This window comes from Heloderma suspectum, chromosome 1 (genome assembly GCF_057233095.1).
Source record: "Heloderma suspectum isolate Gila_16-S chromosome 1, 16-S_ref, whole genome shotgun sequence".
Classification (NCBI taxonomy): Eukaryota; Metazoa; Chordata; class Lepidosauria; order Squamata; family Helodermatidae; genus Heloderma; species Heloderma suspectum.
Genome location: NC_139458.1, coordinates 418,993,212 through 419,014,432, shown reverse-complemented (window position 1 = coordinate 419,014,432; position 21,221 = coordinate 418,993,212). Strand labels below are relative to the sequence as shown.

Here is a 21,221-nt window from a genome sequence, read left to right as displayed (position 1 = left end):
GATTATTTTAGTTACCCTTTTCTGGACCTTTTCCAGGTCTACTATAACTGAGACAGGGCAAGCAGAACCATATGCAGGGTTCTAAATGTGCCACAGATTTATAAAATATAATGGCATTAATGACACTTGCTGGTTTATTTTCAATCCCTTTCTGACTCATTCCCAAAACTGAGTATGCCTTTATCATGGCTGCAGCAGACTGAGACTACAACCCTATACACACTTAGCTGGGAGTAAGACCCATTGAACTAAATAGGAGGTATATCTGAGTAGACATGTATAGGGCCAGGCTGTTTTCACTGTGCCTTGAAAATTTCATTTGCTTATAAGGAGAAAGCAACTTATGCTGCAATCCTATGCATGCTTGTCTGTGAGTAAACCGCACTGAACACAATGGGGACTTTCTGCCAAGGGAGCGGGCGTAAGATCAGTGCATCATATTATTAGATCATTGCATTATACCATAAGATCAGTGCATTACCTTTTTTTCCACTGGCAAATCAATTCTCTAAAGAGAGCCTTAAAAAATCAGGAGCAACGAAACCCTATTGAATTTTCTTCTGTCAAATTGTCAGTTGCTCTAACTCAGGCCCACTCCTAAAAATGTGTGCTTGAAAAGGACTTTAAAAACAGCAGCATTTTTTTTAACTGAGTAACAACTTCCTGCACTTACAATCTAAAATCCCTTGTTCGATAGACGTATTCAAGAGCATCATGGCAGTAGCAGCATCGATATCAGACTCTGAAAAGGAAAAGAAAATTGTCCCCTGATTAGGTTTCTTTTGGAGGAATGAAGCGTGATGATATATTAATGTAACAAACAAGGTAAGTTTAGGGTCTTAGCCAAGGTGCGCAGCGATCTTGAGAGCCAAGTGAGAATCTCTAGATTACCTCTCTGCTAAAGCAAATTCAAAATGGATGAGCACAATCCTGGCACAACACCCCAGTCTCCTCTACATCTGCAGTCCCCAACATGGTGGCTGAGAGCACCAAAGTGGCAGTGGACCACTCCCAAGCTCCCTGCCCCTCCTATTTTTAAAAAACGGTTTGGAGCAAGTTACTTTTCTTTTAGCCTCACCAGTGTCCTGCCGGAAAATAGGTGTTTTCTGACTGGCCATGCTCATCATGGCAGCCATTTTGTGGGAGTGCCCGTGGCACAGTCTCAAAATTTCAAACGTGCCCATTGGTCAAACAAGGCTGGGGAGTCTACGTGTTTAGTTATTCAGTTGCAAAGTCAGAAGGAGCAACCAGCCAGAGTAGCAAAACAAGGGAATTGGGGAGTGAGGCATAGGAAAAGGAAATACAGACTGAGATGTCGAAAAGTGTAAGATGCCCTCCAGATGTTATGGATACAACTCCTATAATCCCTGGCCATTGGCTATGCTGGATGGGGATGACAGGAGTTGTAGTCCAACAACTTCTGGAGGGCACCCCGTTGACTAACCCTGATCTAAATCATAAGTGGGAAATCGAGTAAGGTTTAGATGAGTGAGGATTGTAAATGGAGTTGTTTAAAAAAGATGAAATCAGGTTAAAAAGTTCAGATGAAATCAGTGCAAGAGACCAGACAGGAAGATTGCAAGAGAGCAGGACTCTGAAGGGAGGAGAGCTTTTTACACTACAAAACTAAGGTTGCAATCTTATACACACTTACTCTTAGATAAGTCCCATGGAACTCAATGGAACCTCTGAGCAGACATGCACAGGACTGCACTGTAAACCTAAAAAGCGCTTACTTGAGAGTCCCATGGACTTACTTCCAAATAAGTATGCACAGGATTGCACTGTACATCTTATTTGGCACCAGCCCAAGGTTTGCTTTTCTCTTCAACTAATTTATTGTAGAACCCTCACCTACAGAGTACTTGATGCGTACAGTTGCATGTGTTTATTTTGATTCCTAAGCAGTGCTAACCTCAGCGATTGGTACTTATAACACCACTAAAAATGATCACCACCATTCAAATCCAATAACTCACTAATTTAACGCTAGAACACAATATACCAAGATAAATTAAACATTATGCTATATGGCTACCATAGAACAGCTATGTCAAGCAAGAAGACCTTTAATGGCTCTCCTAGAACCAATCCGGGCACAGTTCATATGTCACAACCAAACAACGGTTGGCAGTTCAAACCATGGTTTCCAGTTCTAGTTTGAAGGCAAACCATGATTTGCGGTAGTCATGGTTTCCCCAATTTGTGATCCATACAGATGCCATGGCCAAATTATGGTTTGGCCATCATGAGTGGGGTTTGAGCTTATGTGCTCCCTCCTCCCCTCACACGTTCAGATTCCCTCGCAAGACGGGAAGTACAGAAGTGAATCCAAGCACACGACTGGAATACGCGAGCCCAAAGCCTGTTCATAACAGCCAAACCATAACTTGGCCACACCATTTGTACTAGGTCACAAATTGGGCAAACCATGACTACCACAAATCATAGTTTGTGTCAGGGTGAACACTGAGCCCACAGAACCTCAGAGCAGTTCTGATTCTGAGGAGGAACAGCCGTCCGTGGGAGAGGAGCGTGCTCATCTCTCACAGGCACAGCAGCTGGCAGAGATTCCGCCTACCGGCATTCCAGACATAGATAGCAGTCCTGGGAGTGAAAAAGCGCGGGAGGAGGGCTGGCTGGATGCTCGATGCAGACGCAAAGAGCAACGAGCTATGGAGGGCGCGGAAAGGAGGCTTAGCGCCCGTTTGGCGCGCAAGCAACGGTCGCGTCCAGAGGACCCAAGGGAAAAGGGGAGGGACTCTCCCTAGCCCATAAGTTCAGGGTCTGCAAGTGATTCTTGTTCAAACGGGGACCAACTGTTTCCAACCCGGAGCATAGGTTACTCTGCTGTTCATAGCTTAGTCGCTGGTGATAGAATTATTAAGTTGTAAAAGGAATAAAGCCTTGAAGAGAATCCTTTGTCTGTGTCTGGAGTTGGCTACTGGAGTAGACTGAAAGAGGCCGGCTAGGGCCCCCTGACAGTTTGCTTCCGAGCCATAATTTGGCCATGGCATCTGTACAAGCCATGGACCAAGACTTTGGACAATTCCCCAATACAAAGGAGAGTTAAAAGGGGGTCAACTAACACCACACCTACCTTTGATAGGTCGTCCCTGACTCTGTTTCAGAACTGAGGTTAAGTAGCGAGGAGACGATGAACCACTGAAAGAGAGGGAAAGGTTTGCAGACTTTGCTAACAAAAATGAAATTCACTTGATCTAACCATATTTACACCTTCAGTGAGTTTGAATTGGCAGTGTTTCTCTTCTGCTGGAAATTACATAGCATAGGATCATAAGAAGAGCTGTGCTGAATCAGACCAAGGGTCCATTTCACCCAGCATTCTGTTCACATAGTGACCAACCAGTTCCCTGTCAGAAATGTACCAGCAGGACATGAGTGCAATAACACCCTTCCGCTCCTGTTCCCCAGCAACTGGTAGACAGAAGCATACTGCTTCTGATACTGGAAGCAGCATATATCCATCAAGACTAGTAGCCATTGATAGTTTTATCCTCCATGAATTTGTCCAGTTCTCTTTAAAGCCATCCAAATTGGTGGCCATCATTACATCTTGAGCTAGCGAATTCCACAGATGATCTATGCACTGTGTGACGTACTTCTTTTTGAATCCTGAATCTCCCATCAATCAGCTTCATGGGATGAACCCCATTGGGTTTCAGTATTATGAGAGAGGGAGAAAAATGTCTCCCGATCCACTTTCTCAACACCAGGTATAACTTTATACACCTCTATCACGTTCCCCCTTCCTTGCCTTTAATAAGAAGCACCACTGACCTGGTAGGTCTTAAACTAGTGCAGCTGTTGAATGCAGAGCCAATTTCTAAACCAACTGCCATACATGAGTGGCACTCTGTATTTATTACAGACAGGGTGAACACATTTAACATTTTTTTTAACGTTGAAAATGTGAAAGCGACAAACAGGCACTTGGAAAACATCTCTATCATATTGGCTTACTCAGAGTGAGGATGGGTTGCTGCTGCTTGCCTTGGGCATACTCTTGATGGCAAACCCAGGTTGGGTGCTGCCTGATGTGTGAAATGGACCCAACAGTCACTCTTATTCTATTGTGGAGAGACCATAGTTCATTGGTAGAGCACATACCTTGCATACAGAAGATGCCAGGGTAAATCCCTAGCATCTCTAGTTAAAAAAGGATAATGTCACAGGTGATGTGAAAGACTTCCACGTTAGACCACAGAGAGCCACTGCCTGCCAGAATAGACAATACTGGGCTAGGCTGACACATAATCTAAGGCAGCTTCCTATGTTCCTAGATGCCACCTCCAGTTCTTCATAATTCTGAGGACTAGAACCCCTATTAATGAGCACCTGTTCTGTGCTCTTATCCTGCCATTCCTTTCCACAGACTCAGAATTTCCCCTTAGTCTTTTCCCCCATATTGTTCCAAATCCCTGGATTTGGCTTTACTCCAGAACCCAAACCAAGCTCAAATACAGGCCTTGAAAATCCCATTCAAAGTGTATGACAGCTTCCCATGCCAAATACCCCTAAATCTTTATTACTTTAAAGAAAAACAAAACAAAACAAAAATACAACCACATCCTTTTAGGCCACCTCAAAAGACTTTGCCCAAAGTGACTTCAGCCTAAGTCTGTAATGAGTGTCTGTTAACCGAGTCCTTATGGCAAGAATTTCTGCTGCATTCCAGTCTATTTTGGGAAGGGAGATTGGAAGCCATGCATGTCCTTCCTGCAGCAGTGAAAAAATCTACCCCAGGGAAGATATTTCAGTACTTTCAGCTGCCTGTATGATTTTAAAAGGCCTCATCACCCAGGCACTAGTTGCTGGCCAAGTGAAGCAAGGCTGACATCGAGGGCAGGCATGGTCGGGTACCTGCCAAGGGACCATACCCCAATAGGGGTCCACAGTATGTTAATGTTCTTATTGAAAGCCACAGTTATAAGATTTCATGGAAGGTGGGATATAAATATGTCTAAATTAGTATCTTTACAGCCTAGTTCTCCATTTGAAGGCACAAGCACCCGTTTTCAAGGCTGGGATGTGGCAGGGATGGAAAGATGCAAAAGACAGTGGCCAGGTTTGCACATAACACTAACCCATGGTATGGGTTGTTGAATTCTTGGTTGTCATGATGTGTTAATGTGGCTGTGCTAACAAATCATAGTTTATTAACCACAAACAACCTAGGAAGAGAATGCATGGTTTATTGTTGGGTTGTGAACTTTGGTTTGTTTCAATCATAGGTTGTTGTTACATGTGAACCCAGAACTGTGCATTGTTCATAGGTTTCTCGCCAGGCTACAGAGGCAGTGGGCAAGAGCAGTAAAAAAACCCCAGCCACTCTACATGCTAGTACTACAGCGCCACAAAGGCATTTGGGATACAGAGAAAGAGCAGGTGAAGGTGGAGGGAAACAAACAACCCAGGGATTAAGAAAACAAACCACATTTTGTTTGATCATCTGCCAGACAAATCCTGGGTAGGGCAACAAACCATGGGTTAACTATACATTAAAAAACCCTAAGGGTTAGTGGTATGTGTGAACCAGGCCAGTGTAGTGTGATAACCAACACCTCTCTAACTCTCCTGGCTTTATTAGCATTAGCCAAGAGGTAAGGGAGACGGAGACCCAAACCTCCAGTCTATGGATAGTTGAAGGTAAACTACAGAATCCTGTCTCTTTGCCTCCTACAGAAGCTGCTGTAGACTCAGTACTTTTGGAAAAGAGGAAAAACAAAACACAGCAGCTGTTTTTCAGTTATTGCTAGACACAGATATAGGCTTGACTTAAGTTCTTGCAGACCTGTGCTTTAAAAAATTCATATTGGCCCTGACATTTTGCCAAGAAGGCTTTCATCTTTGTTAGGTTAAGGATTTTCTCTTTAAAATAACAACATAGAGCCTTAATTAGTTATGTCGATTTTTAAAGTGCGTCTAATGCTTTTTCAATTGAGCCAAGTGTCAGTTTTGAGTAAAGTAAAAACTGATATTTTCACCATCAGATTCATAGCTAGAATGGATTTCTCTTCATAATGCTGATTCTCACTAGTGTTATGAACAGCCTTGGCTAAAAGGCATTTTTGTGGGTGACTGCTACTTTACCCTAACCATGGTCTGAGGAACTCATCCAGTAGCTAGCAAATTGTACACTCTTCTCCCTGCACATATCTGTCTCCTGGAACCTTCTTCAACCTGGTGCTCTCCAGATGTGTGGGACTGCAACTCCCATAATTCCTAGCAAATGGCCATGCTGGCTGGGAGTTATGGGAGTTGCAGTCCAACACGTCTGGAGGGTGCCAGGTTGGAGATGGCTGATGTGCTACTTCCCATGCTCACCTGGGTCATCTTCAGCTTGGGAGGGACAACTCCTCAAAGTTGGACCACTGCCCTACCATCCCCCTTAAAAATGTACAGTGCGGTCCAAATGGCATCAGAAAGTTAAGTTTAGTGTGAACATGCAATCTTAAGAATACTTACTTGGAAGTGAGCCTAACTGAAATCTATGCGATCTGTATAATTTAGTCCCAATCCTCAAATTTTAGATTTTCTAGTTACATGTAACGCTAACCCATGGCATGGGTTGTTGAATTCTGGACTGTTGTGCTGTGTGTACCCAGCCATGCTAACAAATTATGGTTTGCTAATCACAAACAACCCAGAAAAAGAACCCATGTTTGTTTTGGGGTTATGAGCTCTGGGTTGTTTAAACCATGGGTTGTTGTTACGTGTGAACCCAGAACCGTGAGTTATTCATGGGTTGTTTCACCAGGCTACAGAGGTGGTGGGCAAGAGTGATCAGAACACCCAGCCACTCTACATGCCAGTACTACAATGCTGCAAAGGCATTTGGGATACAAAGCAGGAGCAGGAGAAGGAGGAGGGAAACAAACAACCAAGAGAGAAAACAAACCACAGTTTGTTCAATCGTCTACCAGACAAACTCTGGGTACGGCAAAACCCCCCACCATGGATTAAGCTATGGGTGAGATAAACCATGGGTTAGCACTGTGTGCAAACCAGGTCAATATTTAGCAAGGAATACAATGCAACCTGGTTTATACAGAATCCAGAGAAACCTGGTTCGCACGTAACGACAACCCACAGTACAGATTGAATATTGGTTGTCACTGAAACATGGGTGGTGATTGAATCGTGGGTTGTCGTTACATGCAAAGCCTGCACTATGGATTAACTATGGGTTGTTAACCACAGGCAACCCAGGGTTCACAACCCAACAACAAAGCATGGGTTCTCTTCCTTGGTTCTTAACAATCCATAGTTAAACCATAATGCAGGGTTCACATGTAATGACAGCCCTCAATTCAATGACAGCCCATACTCAACCTGTACCTTGGGCTGTCATTATGTGTGAATCAGACCTAAGCCTCTCTCAGCTACTGCAAACATCTTGGGTTTTGCGGGGCGGGTGTTTAACAAGATGTTTCATAGATTCAAACAGAATATCAATTATTGTCAGGGTGGAAACTGAGCCGACAGAACCCCAGAGCAGTTCTGATTCTGAGGAGGATCAGCAATTCGTGGGAGAGGAGCCAGCTCATCCCTCACAGGCACAGCAGCTGGCAGAGATTCCTCCTGCCGGCATTCCTGAGATAGTGATCCTAGCAGTAAGAAAGTGCAGGAGGGGGGCTTGCTAGACGCTCGACGCAGATGCAGGGAGAGACGCGCGATGGAGGGTGCAGAAAGGAGGCGTAGCGCCCGTTTGGCACGCAAGCAATGGCCACTTCCCGTGGACCCAAGGGAAAGAGGGAGGATCTCTCCCTAGCCCATAAGTTCAGGGTCTTCAAGTGACTCTCCTTCAAACGGGGATCAACTGCTTACCCGGAGCATAGGCTACTCTGCTGTTCATTGCTTAGTCGCTGGTGATTAGCATCTGAAAGAGTCATTAAGTTGTAAAAGGATTAAAGCCTTGAAAAGAATCCTTTCATCTGTGTCTTGACTTGGCTATTGGAGTATATTGAAAGAGGCCGCTAGAGCGCTCCTGACAATTATAATTTAAAGAGGTTGGCACTTGTGGTGAAAATACAAAACTGCCTTATAGCTATTGGTCAATGTAGCCCAGTCTTGTCTGCTCCTGATCAGCAGCAGCTCTCCAGGGTCTCAACGAGGGGGTGGGAAGGAGGATTTTGCCCAGTCCTGCTTGGTGGAAATGAAGGGGAACTGGACCCTCCTGCATACAAAGCTTGTGCTCTTCCCCAGAGCTACAGGTGCTTCCTCTTTACAAACAAATAAAAAGGGTAACAACTTAATTATCCATTTTTATTTTTTAGTATATCATGATCTTTGGACAATACTGCGTCCTTAGTCAAGATTGAAGTCTGTGGGTAGTACCCAATGTCAGTCCTACATAGAGTAGACCCTCTGAAATTAATGAGATTTAAGTTAGTCGCAACTTACTTAAGTCCCATTAATTTCAGAGGGTCTACTCTATGTAGGACTAACAATGGATACTACCCTGTATTTCTTCCCACCCCAAGATTGTATTGTGAGTTAAAAATAAAAAGAAGGATCCTACCTCAGTGGCGATGCCGGTGGGGTATAAAATGCAAACGCAGAGGGGAACGGCTGCTTCTTCAGAGCTTGTATAAGGTTTGGTTTATACTCTGGGTCCACACACCATAGAGAACCTTTTCCATTCACCTAGGAAATAACAGAACACCAGCACTTAATACAAAGAGGTTCTCAAATGTTGTGCAGATGTATGCAGCGCTGTTTCAGAGAATGCTGTAACTGCACGATCCCTGCATTGAGCAGAACTGGTCCGATTAGATGTCCTCCATGGTCTCTTCCATACGTGGAACCACCTGTACTGCCCAGCTATACTTCCAACAGTAAAATTTTGTGCTTCTGTTACAGGATCACTCCTGCCACAGCTGCTGATTCACTTCAGCAGACCTCCTGTTCTAGAAAAGGTATAAGTCACAGTCTCTAGGCACCTGCATCCAACTTGAAAAATACAATAAAAAAAACCACTGCTTTGGTACTTTAAAGCAGGAGTGCAGGACCTCAGGCCTGGGGACCAAATCCGGCCACCTGGGCTTCCCCAGAGGCCACACCCCCTTTCCCTGCCCCCTAACCACCAATTGGTGGTTCCCCAAGGCTGACATGCCTCTCCTAAGGCTTAGTTACTGGCCGTAAGAGCTTAAAGCTAAAATATGCTGGTATTTTTGCCCCCTCCCCTTTTGTCTTCAGCTCCACCCACCACTAGAATGCAGCCCCCAAGAGCTTTTCTGGAAAGGAATTTGGCTCTTGGTCTGAAAGAGGTTTTGCACCCCTGGTTATAAGGACTGGCATCCCAAAGAACCGCGTGAGGCTGGTTTTCAGGTCTTAATTGAAATCCCTGCACTATAGGAACTCAAGTGCAGATTTGTGTATGCAGGTCGTCCCAGTGTATGGTTTACGGGGTGACTTTGTCTCCTGAGCCTCCATTTTGCATCTGGCTCCAGTTGGTGGACCTCGAATTTCTCATTAAAAAGAAAAAGGTAGATCTCACATGCCAGAAGCCTGCCCTCCTCTGGTTTACTGGACCAACAAGGGTCTTTGCAGTTTAGGGATTAAACCTGGGACCTTCTGCCTGCAAAGCGAGACCTCTGTCACTGAGCTGAAGCCCTCTCTTCAACTGAGGGCGTTCTCGTATTATAGGTTGTCAGACTGCCCCAGGGCATGTTCTTTAAGGCAGAAATATGGCCATAGTTCATGACATTACCCTGAGTACTTGTGAGCAAAAGAGAGAGCCAGTGTAGTGTCGTGGTTAGAACGTTGCACCGGGACATGGGAGACCCAGGTTCTAGTCCCCATTCTGCCATGAAGCTCACTTGGTGACTCTGGGCCAGTCACTGACTCTTGTGAAGACAAAATGGAAAGGATAAGGATCATGTATACCGCTTTGGGTTCCCCTATGTAGACAATGTATGATGTGGACCCTCCACTTGAATTACCAATTGTGCTCTTCTACCCACCTCTTTTTGGGCAGCGGAATCATGCAACCAGGCATGCCCATCTCTGATGTTACAATTTCAGCATGGTGGAGGAGGGGAAGGGGGCACACGTATTCTTATTTATTGTATTTATTTATTGTATTTACAATATTTATATACCTCTCCATATCTAGAACAGATTTCAGAGTGGTGAACACAAGAGATAAAACAGTAAAAGGGTAAAAAATTAAAACACCAGATTAAAATTATGTTTGTTTAAGAAACACAGTGCCAAGAAAAACCATAACTGATCAATTAAGGAATGCCTCCTGGAACAGCACGGTTTTCAGGAGGTGCCAGAAACAACGCAGTGTTGATGCCTGCCTGACCTTCAGGGGCAGGGAATTCCAAAGAAAGGGGGCCACCACACTGAAGGCTCTTCTCCTCGTGGGCTCCAATAGGGTCATAGGTTCTTGGGGAAGCACCAGGAGCAGGCTCTCTGCTCGCCTCAGTGCCCGGGCAGGTTGGTAAGGGAGAAGGCGCTCCCTCTGGTATCCTGGTCCCAAGTTGTTTAGGGCTGCTGTTTATTCTTCAACCACATGAAGATCCAGCAACCTTATAAATCCCCGAGCCTGCCTTTCATCCCCTTGCTGGTGTTCTGGGTCAAACCCATTTCCCACTGCGGGTTTAAAAGAAATAATTTTTGGCTTGTCCCAGGCAACACACTTTTCTCTTTTTTAACTTAGGGATAGAAGTTTGCATGCATTTTTTAACCAGTTCCATTGCCTCAAAATGCTTCCTGGAAGCAACCATCATTTAAAACTCACTCCTGCTGGAAAGCATAGACAGATACGATTAATAGAGTAATTCCTTAATAGCAGGTTTGCTTGCATTTCTAACTGGATTTTATTTGGAGTGGCCTTGTGTAAAAGGGTGTTTAGGACTTATTGCAGCCATTAATCCATGGCCATCTCTCTCTCTTCAGGCAATGAATGACCAGAGGCTATTCCATAATAGCAACGATTTGTCCTACTTGTATTCCAGTCTTCCTCCCAGGTGCTCAGGGTTGCTTACACGGGCTTGTCTCCTTTTCTACTCAAGCCATGCAGTGAACAAGGCACGTACACCTAAGAGTTAGATTTGTATTTTGTACATTAATACGCCACCTTTCTTCCATCCTGGCACTCAAGGTGAAATACATGGGAGTCCCCCTGGCAGTCACCCATCCAGCCACTGACCACACCCAAACCTCCTTAGCTTCCACAAGGGGGCTGCATCATATGTTCTCAGAACAAGCCCTAGTGCACCATAACACTTCATCACTCACAAGATTGGCTTTCGTCAGGAGACCTATGCAGGTGTTTGTCTGCTTGGGTGTAGGGCAAATGTAGGGAGGGGCATGTGGGCACACACATAAGCATGCCCACATGCCCATCTGCCAGCGCAAAGTTCTGAAAAGGGTTCTGTGCGCACGTTCAGCTGAATACGGTCACGGAGCTCTTGCGATCATGAACCCTGCCTTACAGGAGCTCACGGGAGCTCTGTGAGTGAATTTATCAGAATGCACTTACAGAGCCCTTTTCAGTCAGCACATGAAGTCTGACCAGCAGCTGGGTTCATTGGGGGTGGGGCTTACATGCACATCCACCTCCCCACTTCCGCCCTACACGCAAGCAGGTGAACACCTGCACAGGGCTAAGGTGACAACCACCACGCTCGGAACAGAGGAAGCTGCCAAAGCCTTCAGAGAGGATTCTTTCCTAACCCTACCTGGAGTTGCCAAGGATCGAAGCCAGGACCTTCTGCATGCAAAGCATGTGCTCTGCCACTGAGCTACAGGTTACCTGTACAACTGGAAGATAGATTTACTACCCTGCTCTTACCTGGGACTCCCAGTGATCTCCCATCCAGGGAAGGAACTAGTAGATCCATTCCTGCTTAAATTTCAAACAGTGCTGCTACATCATGGTTCTTCTAGACAACTCACTGGTCCCTGGATTACATACTTTATAGCAGCTTTGGAATACACCCAGGGCTCCATTTTTATTTTGAGGTATGCACAGTCATGTCTGGATACTAAGCTGTCCCAATCCAATCAAAGGTTACTCACTCAGGAACCTGAACACACACATTTGTTGTTGTTGTTGTTGTTGTAGTACAGTCGTACCAAGATCCTGAGAAAATACGAGCTGTCACGAAAGTACCAATGCTTTTGTTTGCTCGTTAAATTTATATCCCAGCTTTTCCTCCAAGGAACCGAAGGCGGTATACATGATCCTCATCCTTTCTACTTTATCTTCACAACAACCCTGTGAGGTAGGTTAGGCTGCGAGTCAGTGACTGTCCCAAAGTCATCAAGTGAGCTTCATGGCAGAATGGGGACTAGAACCCAGGCCTTCTGGGTCCCAGTGCAACATTCTAACCACGACACCACACTGGCTCTCTCTTTTGCTCACAAGTACTCAGGGTAATGTCATGAACTATGGCCATATTTCTGCCTTAAAGAACAGTGCTCTGGGACAGACTGACAACCTACAATACAACACGAGAACGCCATCAGTTGAAGAGAGGGCTTCAGCTCAGTGGCAGAGGTCTCGCTTTGCAGGCAGAAGGTCCCAGGTTTAATCCCTGTGATATCCAGTTAAAGATCTTGAGTAGCAGGCTGGAAAGGTCCCTGCCTAAAAACCCCAGCGGGTAGCTGCACTTAACTTTCCTAGCCAGTCACTTCTGTTCATCACTAGAAATGAAGTTGAAGAAGTCATTTCCCTTAATGTATTTCCTACAACTCACCCACTTTTGTTTCAGTCAAGACAAACTCTAAAGCGTTCTTCCCCAACCTGGTACCCTCTGGATGTGTTGGACTGAAACTCCCACCATTCTCAGCCAGTACAGCCATCGCATGATGGGAGTTTCAGTCCAACACGAGGGCACCAGGTTGGCGAATGCTGCTATAAAAGATCTTGCAGACCAAGTCTGTGCAAAAGCCATATTGGTGTAATACCTTTATTAGGCCAACCAAAAATGTGCAAGCTTTTGAGATCTCAAGATCTCTTCATCAAGGCAGATGTTACAAAAAACAAGAGGAGAGAGGATAACAGGGGAGGAAAAAACCCCGACTTGATGGTGAAGTCATATTGTCTGAATATTCAGAGTCTCAAGATGGAATGGAGAGGCCGGAAGACATTTAAATTAGGCTCTGCCAGCCATGTGATGATTACTATTCCATGTTGGGATTCTGAACATGCAGACAATCACTGGGTTCACACAACGCGCTAACCCAAACTTAGTGGGTGAGTGTGGGTTGTTGTTGAACCATGGGTTATCACGTTGTCTGAATGCAGCGCATTTTCCACAGACTGGCTTGTTAACCATGCAGTGTGGCTTATTTTTCCTGAGCAAGCCACCTTGAGAACCCATGATTTGTTGTTGGGTTGTTCAAGGTGGTTAACAAGCCACCCTGTGGAAAATGTCCTGGGTTCAGACAACACGCTTAACGAGGGATGTTAGAGAATGCTGCCACGGATCCCAGAGGGGCCGAATTCCAGTGAATTCAGCCCCCCGGAATCCGTGGCAGAACAGAGCCCCCCGCCCCTCCACCCCGCGAAAGCCCCGCGAAACAGAGCCTACCTGGCTGCAGCTCCGGCGGCGGCTCCAGCGGCGGCTCCGGCTGCTGCAGACGCAAATGGCGTCTTGAGTAGGGGACACCATTTGCGTCCCTATGGTAGCCTGTGATAGGCTACGCAAATATTTACGTAGCCTATCACAGCTAAAGCAGGGACGCATATGGCGTCCCCTAAGCCACTTGTGTTCCTGTTTTATCTGTGATAGGCTACGTAAATATTTATGTAGCCTATGATGGCTAAAGCGGGAACGCAAATGGCATAGGGGACGCCATTTGCGTCCCTGCTTTAGCCGTGATAGGCTACGTAAATATTTACGCAGCCTATCACGGGCTACCATAGGGACGCAAATGGCATCCCTTACTCAGGACGCCATTTGCATCTGCAGCGGCCCGGCAGCGGTTGGAGGCCCCGCTGCAGGTTGGGCCAGCCGGCGGCTGCACGGCCTGGCAGGATTCCAGGGGGGGGGGAGGAACGGATTGCCTCCCCCCCCGTCAAGGATTCCGGGGGGAGAAACGGATCGCCTCCCCCCACCTGCGGAACCCGGTGGAGCCAGGTAAGCGGGGTTTTGTACACCCCTAACGCTAACCCACAGTTCAACAATCCATGCGTCAACAAACAACCCATGGTTCAACAACAACCCACACTCAACTAGGCATGTTTAGCCTTGAGAAAGAAGAAAGAAAGAACTAGGCATGTTTAGCCTTGAGAAGAGAAGACTGAGGGCAGATAGGATAGCGCTCTTCAAGTACTTGAAAGGCTGTCACAGAGAGCAAGGCCAGGATCTCTTCTCGATCATCCCAGAATGCAGGACATGGAATAATGGGCTCAAGTTACAGGAAGCCAGATGCCGTCTGAACATCAGGAAAAACTTCCTGACTGTTCGAGGATTATGACAATGGAACCAATGACCTAGGGAGGTAGTGGGTTCTCCCACACTGGAGGCATTCAAGATGAAGCTGGACAGCCATCTGTTGGGGATGCTCTGACTTGGATTCCTGCATTGAGCAGGGGATTGGACTCGACGGTCTTATAGGCCCCTTCCAACCCTACTATTCTATGATTCTATGATCTCAAATGCTTGAATATTTTTTTGTGATCTTTCAGTTGGCCTAATAAAGATATTACACTAATATGGATCTTGGGATTTTACTTATGGTCCTTTGGTTTTTGCAAATCTATGAAAGTTCTCTCAGAAGCAAGTCTGTCTGACTTCAAAAGACCTTTAGTTCTAAATACGCTTAGGACTGCAGCCATAGTTCGCCTAGTGTGAGGAAAGGGGCTTTGCAATCGCTGCTGTCCCAAGTGTAATGTCAATACTGATCTTTCTACACATTGTACAAAGAGACGGGGGGGGGGGGATAGTGGTGAGAAAGTTAAAAGGGAACCGTTAATTTTATCCAGCACCTGTCATTATTAACATGGGCATTTGGAACAAGGCAGGCAGGCCACGCAGTAACTTAGTTAAATAAGATTAACTGCATACACACAATTTGGGAGTTCCCAGTTAACTGCTACGATGCCAAGTACAGCAAAGAAAATAAAGCCAACTTATTTAAAGTGAGCATTTGTTGCAAGTCTGGCATGCAAAAGAGGATGCAGAGGACAGCTGGCAATTTGTGATGCACACAGAGCCCCTTGCAGAGATACCCCCTGTGGGAAGACAAGAGTCCATCTGATTCAGGCTTGCTTTCCATCACCTGTATTTCCTCTTGGTCTGTTAAATAATGGCTCCGATGATGTGTAAAGAAAGGTCTGTCAAATGTGGACCTCAAAGTAAATCATCTTCACTTTCCTCTTGCTTTCTTTGGAAAAAACAGCTCCTACCAGGTTCAAAAGAAGCAAGGAAGGAGATGGAGCAAGAAATACACTAGCCAAAGTGTAAACTCAAAACTAATATTTTTATAAATATATTTAACTTGCTATATCTGTGGCAATTTCCATCAGATTCGTTTGACGTTTTGCACAATTGTAGAACTCTTGACCATAGATGCCAAGTTTCGAGTTTATTTTATTTATGTATTGACAACATTTATATACTGCTCCACATTTAAACAGATTCTGGAGAGGTGAACAATAAAAGATAAAAAGAATAAAACACCATATTAAATGTTTTTAATACGTTACCAATAAAATACCAATAAAAAACATGGCTGATCAATCAAGGAAGTCTACTTGAAATGAAGAAGTTTTCAAGAGGTGCCAAAACAGCGCAGTGTTGGTGCCTGCCGGATCACCAGAGGCAGGGAGTTCCGCAGAAAGGGAGGCACCACACTGGAGGCCCTTCTCCGGGTGGACTCCAATCAGGCCATAGGTCCATGCAGAACCACCAGGAAGAAGCCCTCTGATGACCTCAGTGACTTGGCAGGTTGGTAAAGAAGAAGGTGCTCTCTCAAGTATCCTGGCCCCAAGTTGTTTAGGGCTTTATACACTAGTACCAAAACCTTAAACCTGGCCCAGTAGTGAATAGGCAGCCAGTGCAGTTCCCTCAGTAAAGGAGCTGCATGCTGGAAAGGGGCAGCTCCTGACAACAGCCGAGCTGCTGTGTTCTGCACTAGCTCCAGCCTCTGGTCCAGCCGTAAGGGCAGCCCCACAAAGAGTGCCTTGCAGTAATCCAGTCTTGAGGTTACTAGTGCCTGTACCACTGCGGCCAAGCTATCCCTGTCGAGGAGAGACCGTACCGGGTGAACCAGCTGAAGCTGGTAAAAGGCACTGTGAGCTGCCATGGCCACTCGGGCCTCAGGAACAGTGATGCCTGGTGACTGAGGTCATCAGATGAGGCACTCCTGGCGGTTGTGCATGGATCTGCAGTCCATTTGGAGTCCACTCGGAGTAAAGCCTTCAGTGCATTGGTTCGCTCTCTGTGGAACTCCCTGCCTGTTGATGTCAGGCAGGCACCGATGCGGTTTTGTTTTCGGTACCTACTGAAGATATTTTTATTTAAACATTTCCTGAATGACCAGCCATGGTTTTATCAGTATAATTTGATTTTAAATATTATAATTCTGTATTTTGATTCTTTTTTCTTTCTTTGCATTACACATTGCTTGGTAAGCTTATTGGATTATAGAAATCCCGTAAATAAAAAAAGAAAGAAATATGCATGCATACACATGTGTGAGCACACATATACACCAGCTTTCCCTAACCTGAGGAAGCTTGGGGGATGCTGGGAGTTGTAGTCCAACACATTTGGAGGGCATCGGGTTGAAGGCGGGTGATATACACACAGACAGTCACATACGTCTTGGTACACGAGTGAACGTTACACTCTTTTGCAGTTACATGAAGTTGCCCTCAGGTGAAAAACACGCTCTCCTCCAGACAGCAACACAAAGGAGCCATGTTGTGCGTTTCAGCAGATATGACCTGCACACATCTCCAGTTTCCATTGCATAAGCAGCTCCTCTTTGACCGCTGCAAAACCTGTTTGTTTTTTTCCAGACCAACTCAGAAAGCAGGCTACATTCCCCTCTGATACTCCTGAGCTTAGGTTACATCAACACCACACACATGTGCACTTGTATGCGCCCTCATGCTCAGGCTTAAAAAGACAGAGAAAGGAGAGGTTCCTCGTCCCCGCCCCGCCCCGCTCCGCAAGCAACACACCACCGGATCAGCATGAACCCGGCCTCTGCCTCGCACTACCAGCCGCTCACAAGCCAGCCAAGCAAGAGGAAACGCTACCATGGCAACACAAACCAGGCTGCTAAGTGAGCCCATACTTTACACGCTAAGCTGTCCCCCGAACAGCAGAACTTTGAAACCACCAATTCCTTCGCCTTTAGGCAGCGGAGCCGACTAGGGATGTCAGAGAATTCCGCCACAGATCTCGGTGAGGCCGAATGCCAGTGCGTTCAGCCCCCTGAAATCCGTGGCGGAACAAAGCCCCCCCGCCCACCTGCCCCGCGAAATGGGCCCAGAACGGAGCACCTACCTGCTGCCGTCCGCGCTGACTTGCGAATGGCGGCTGCGTGTGAGGCCGCCATTCACTTCTTCCATGTAGCTGTGATAGGCTACGTAAATACGTAGCCTATCACGGCTAACGCAGGGACGTCATTTGCATCCCTGCGGAAGCCGTGATAGGCTACATAAGTACTTACATAGCCTATCATGGCTTAACTAAGGGAACGCAAATGGCGGCGGCTACAGCGGCCGCCATTTGCGTTCCCTTTTTTTTTTGCCGTTTTAGCCTACGTAAATATTTACGTAGGCTATTACGGCCAAAAAAAAAGGAACGCAAATGGCGGCCACTACACCATTTGCGTTCCCTTTTTTTTTTTGCCATAATAGCCTACGTAAATATTTATGTAGGCTAAAACGGCAAAAAAAAGGGAACGTAAATGGCGGCCGCCGTAGCCGCCGCCATTTGCGTCCGCTGTTTGTTTTTTTGCTGTGATAGGCTACATAAATATTTACGTAGCCTATCATGGCAAAATACAGGGACGCAAATGGCGGCGGCTATGGCAGCCACCATTTGCATCCCTGCAGGCTGCCCAGGGGCCGGATGTCCAGCTGCGGGCGGCCCGGCCGGCAGCTCTGCAGAATCTCCACGGAGCGGAGCTGGCCGGAGAGAATTTCGGGGGGAGGGACGAAGCGCCTCCCCCCCACCGCGAATGTCACCCTTTGAAAAGGTAAGTGACTTTCGTACAACCCTATAGCCGATGCAACATATAATTTCCAGCAGTTCTAGAACAACCACCATCCTCCCAGAGTCTACCAAATCAGCAACATAAACCCCAAGGCTGGCAACACTCAAAGCCCCACCTAGACAGATACCACAGCAAGGAAACAGTAAGAGTGGGCAAGTACACAGACATTAACTTTTGCATTGCATTTTACGTTCCTGTATCATTACTTGTGAGTCATCAAATGAAGTGTTCAGCAAGGGCAGAAGGGGATGACAGCTCACTTCCTTGGTTACTGTTGATATCCAAGACACAGCTGGTGACACCACCCGACACACATTCCAATGCTTCCTGTTTACCAGAGCAGTTAATTCCCAGCTGTAGCCTTCCTTATGTTGTTAGACTACAACCCCCATCATCCCTCACTATTGGCTATGCTGGATAGGGTGATGGGAATAGCAGTCCAACAACACCTGGATGGCCACCCATTTCCCACCCCTGTATTAGAGATACACCAATTTCCTATTACCTGTCCCAGGTAAGTTACTTTTCCTGCATTAAGCTCTTCAGCATTCCCTGACAGGTCTTCAACATCTCCAGAGGTCCATTATGCATTCGGGGGGGGGGGGGGGATCCTTTTCTGTTCCCCTTGAAACACCGACTTTTCCCTGAGAGACGTATCTACCAGAATTTCCTGCTGCAACCCTCTCTATTTAGGCAGAGGTCAACAATCTCACTCATGTTGCTTGCCATGGCAACCGCTCGGCCAGCTTCAGGCGAGGGAGACAAGCCCAAGGCTTCCTCCTGAGTCGGGCGCTGCGGACGGTCTTCCTGCAATTTCTTTTAGCTTTGCGCTGGCTCGGCAAGCAGAAAGGCAAAATAAATGTCCACCTCCCCTCTCTGGAAGATGGAGGTACATCAGCATGTCCCTGAGCCTGCTGGGATGTTTGAGCTTGGACTGCTCAGCAGGCATGGAGGCAGAAAAAGCCAGCATGCCTCCAGCGTCCCTCACTGGCTTGGAGCTACAGGGAAATGGTAGAGTTGCCTTGGCTTGTCCTTAATTTTGTGCTGCTTTTCAAAGGTGCGACAGGAGCTCAGGGCCAAAACCCCAAAATTTGTTGTCCCCCTAACTACAGGCAAGACAGCAGTCACTTCTTGCTATTTCTATCCCGCATCCTGATAAAGAATCAATCTGTTAAAGTTTGTTTTTAGTGCCACGACTAAACTCTTTGATGCTTCCTCTGATCTACTTTATTATAGTTGCTTTTTATGACATGCAGTGTTTTAAAAAATATATTATGACATTTATATCCTGCCTGTTTGCCTCTTGCAAAGTGTCAGTGACTGGCCCAAAGTCACCCAGTGAGGTTCAGGGCTGAGTAGGGACTAAAACCCAGATCACCTGAGTCCCAGGCCAACACTCAAACTACTGCACCACACTGGCTCTCTACACCATACGGCCACTAACTCCCTGCTGGTGAATCTCAAGAGAACACAATGCAAGTTTGGCACAGGGGGACAGCAGCGAGAAGAGGAGGGAGAACTTTGCAAATGAACAGGTTGGGCCCAGGATATCTGAAAGGCCTCCTCCTCCCCTCTATGAGCCTGCCCATACTTTGCTATCTTCATCAGAGGCCATGTTGTATGTCCCACCACCAAGAGGAGCTAGATGGGTGGGTACACAAGACCGGGCCTTTTCTGTAGCAGCACCCCAACTATGGAACTCCCTCCCAAGGAAGGTCAGGTTGGCTCCATCCCCTATTGGGTTTTAGAGAGGCAGTGAAAACAGTACTGTTGCAACAGGCCTTTGGCTTTTAAAATTGTTTTGCCTGCTTTAAAGAATGTTTTGTTTGCATTCTGTTTTGGTTTCACTGGGTTTTCTGTAATTCTACATCCCTTTGAGTGTCCTAGGGTGCTTCCAGACAGAGGACTCCTACAGTTACCAATCGGAAGGCACTGTGCAGTTATTCCATCTTTTCTTTCTTAACAGAGTTTCTGTGGTGAGAGAAAACATGGAAGAAGCAACTGGAAAACACAGGAGAGTTACAAGTGAAAGATGACGATGACTGGAAGGTTTGCGCCTTGTCAGGCTGCGACACAGGTGATGGTGGTCCCCAGCTGTGGGGGGGAGGAATGGCATTTTTACCCATTTGTGCACACACATGTGCGGTCATCTGTCACCCTTAAGAACGTGAGGAGAGCCCTGCTGGATCAGACCAAGGGCCCATCTAGTCCAGCATTCTGTTCACACAGTGGCCAACCAGCTGTCGACCAGGAACCCACAAGCAGGCCTCAAGCGCAAGAGCACCCTCCCACCCATGTTCTCCAGCAACTGCTGTACATAAGCTCACTGCCTCTGGGACTGGAGGAAGCACACAGCTATCAGGACTAATAGTCACTGACAGCCTTCTCCTCCAGGAATTTATCTAACTCCCTTTTAAAGCCATCCAAATTGGTGGCCATCACTACATCCTGTGGTAGTGAATTCCATAGTTTAACTCTGTGCTGTGTGAAGAAGGACTTCCTTTTATCTGTCCTGAATCTCCCACCAATCAGCTTCATAGGATGACCCCGGGTTCTCATATTTTGAGAGAGGGAGAAAAATGTCTCCCTATCCACATTCTCTACACCATGCATAATTCTGTAGACATCTATCATGTCTCCCCTTACCTTCCTTTTTTTCCAAGCTAAACAATCCCAGCTGTTGTAACCTTCTCTCACAGGGGAGATGCTCCAGCCCCTTGATCATTTTAGTTGCCCTTTTCTGCACTTTTTCCAGCTCTACAATAACTATTTTTAGGTACGGTGACCAGAAACGCACACAGTATTCCAGGTGCAGTCACACCATAGGTTTGTATAAGGGCAGTATGATATTGGCAGTTTTATTCTCAGTTCCTTTTCTAATTATGCCTAACATGGAGTTTGCTCTTCTTCTTTTTTTACAGCAGCCGCACACTGGGTCGGCATTTTCATCGCACTGGCCACTACAACCCCAAGATCTCTTTCTTGCATGGCACGGACATTAA

The 21,221-nt window shown here is 46.5% G+C and overlaps 1 protein-coding gene across 6 annotated transcripts in view; it reads right to left on the bottom strand.

Moving 5' to 3' along the window:
- The window catches only part of FOXN2 (forkhead box N2), a 59,913-nt gene that overhangs the window by 13,143 nt on the left and 25,549 nt on the right, over positions 1-21,221 (bottom strand). For all 6 annotated transcript variants that reach the window (XM_084829202.1, XM_084829201.1, XM_084829200.1 and 3 more), the window contains exons 3-5: positions 8,546-8,670; positions 3,101-3,165; positions 674-742 (exon numbers count right to left, since the gene is read on the bottom strand). In XM_084829202.1, coding sequence (XP_084685328.1) covers positions 674-742; positions 3,101-3,165; positions 8,546-8,670 — 259 coding nt within the window. The remainder of the gene's footprint in view (positions 1-673; positions 743-3,100; positions 3,166-8,545; positions 8,671-21,221) is intronic.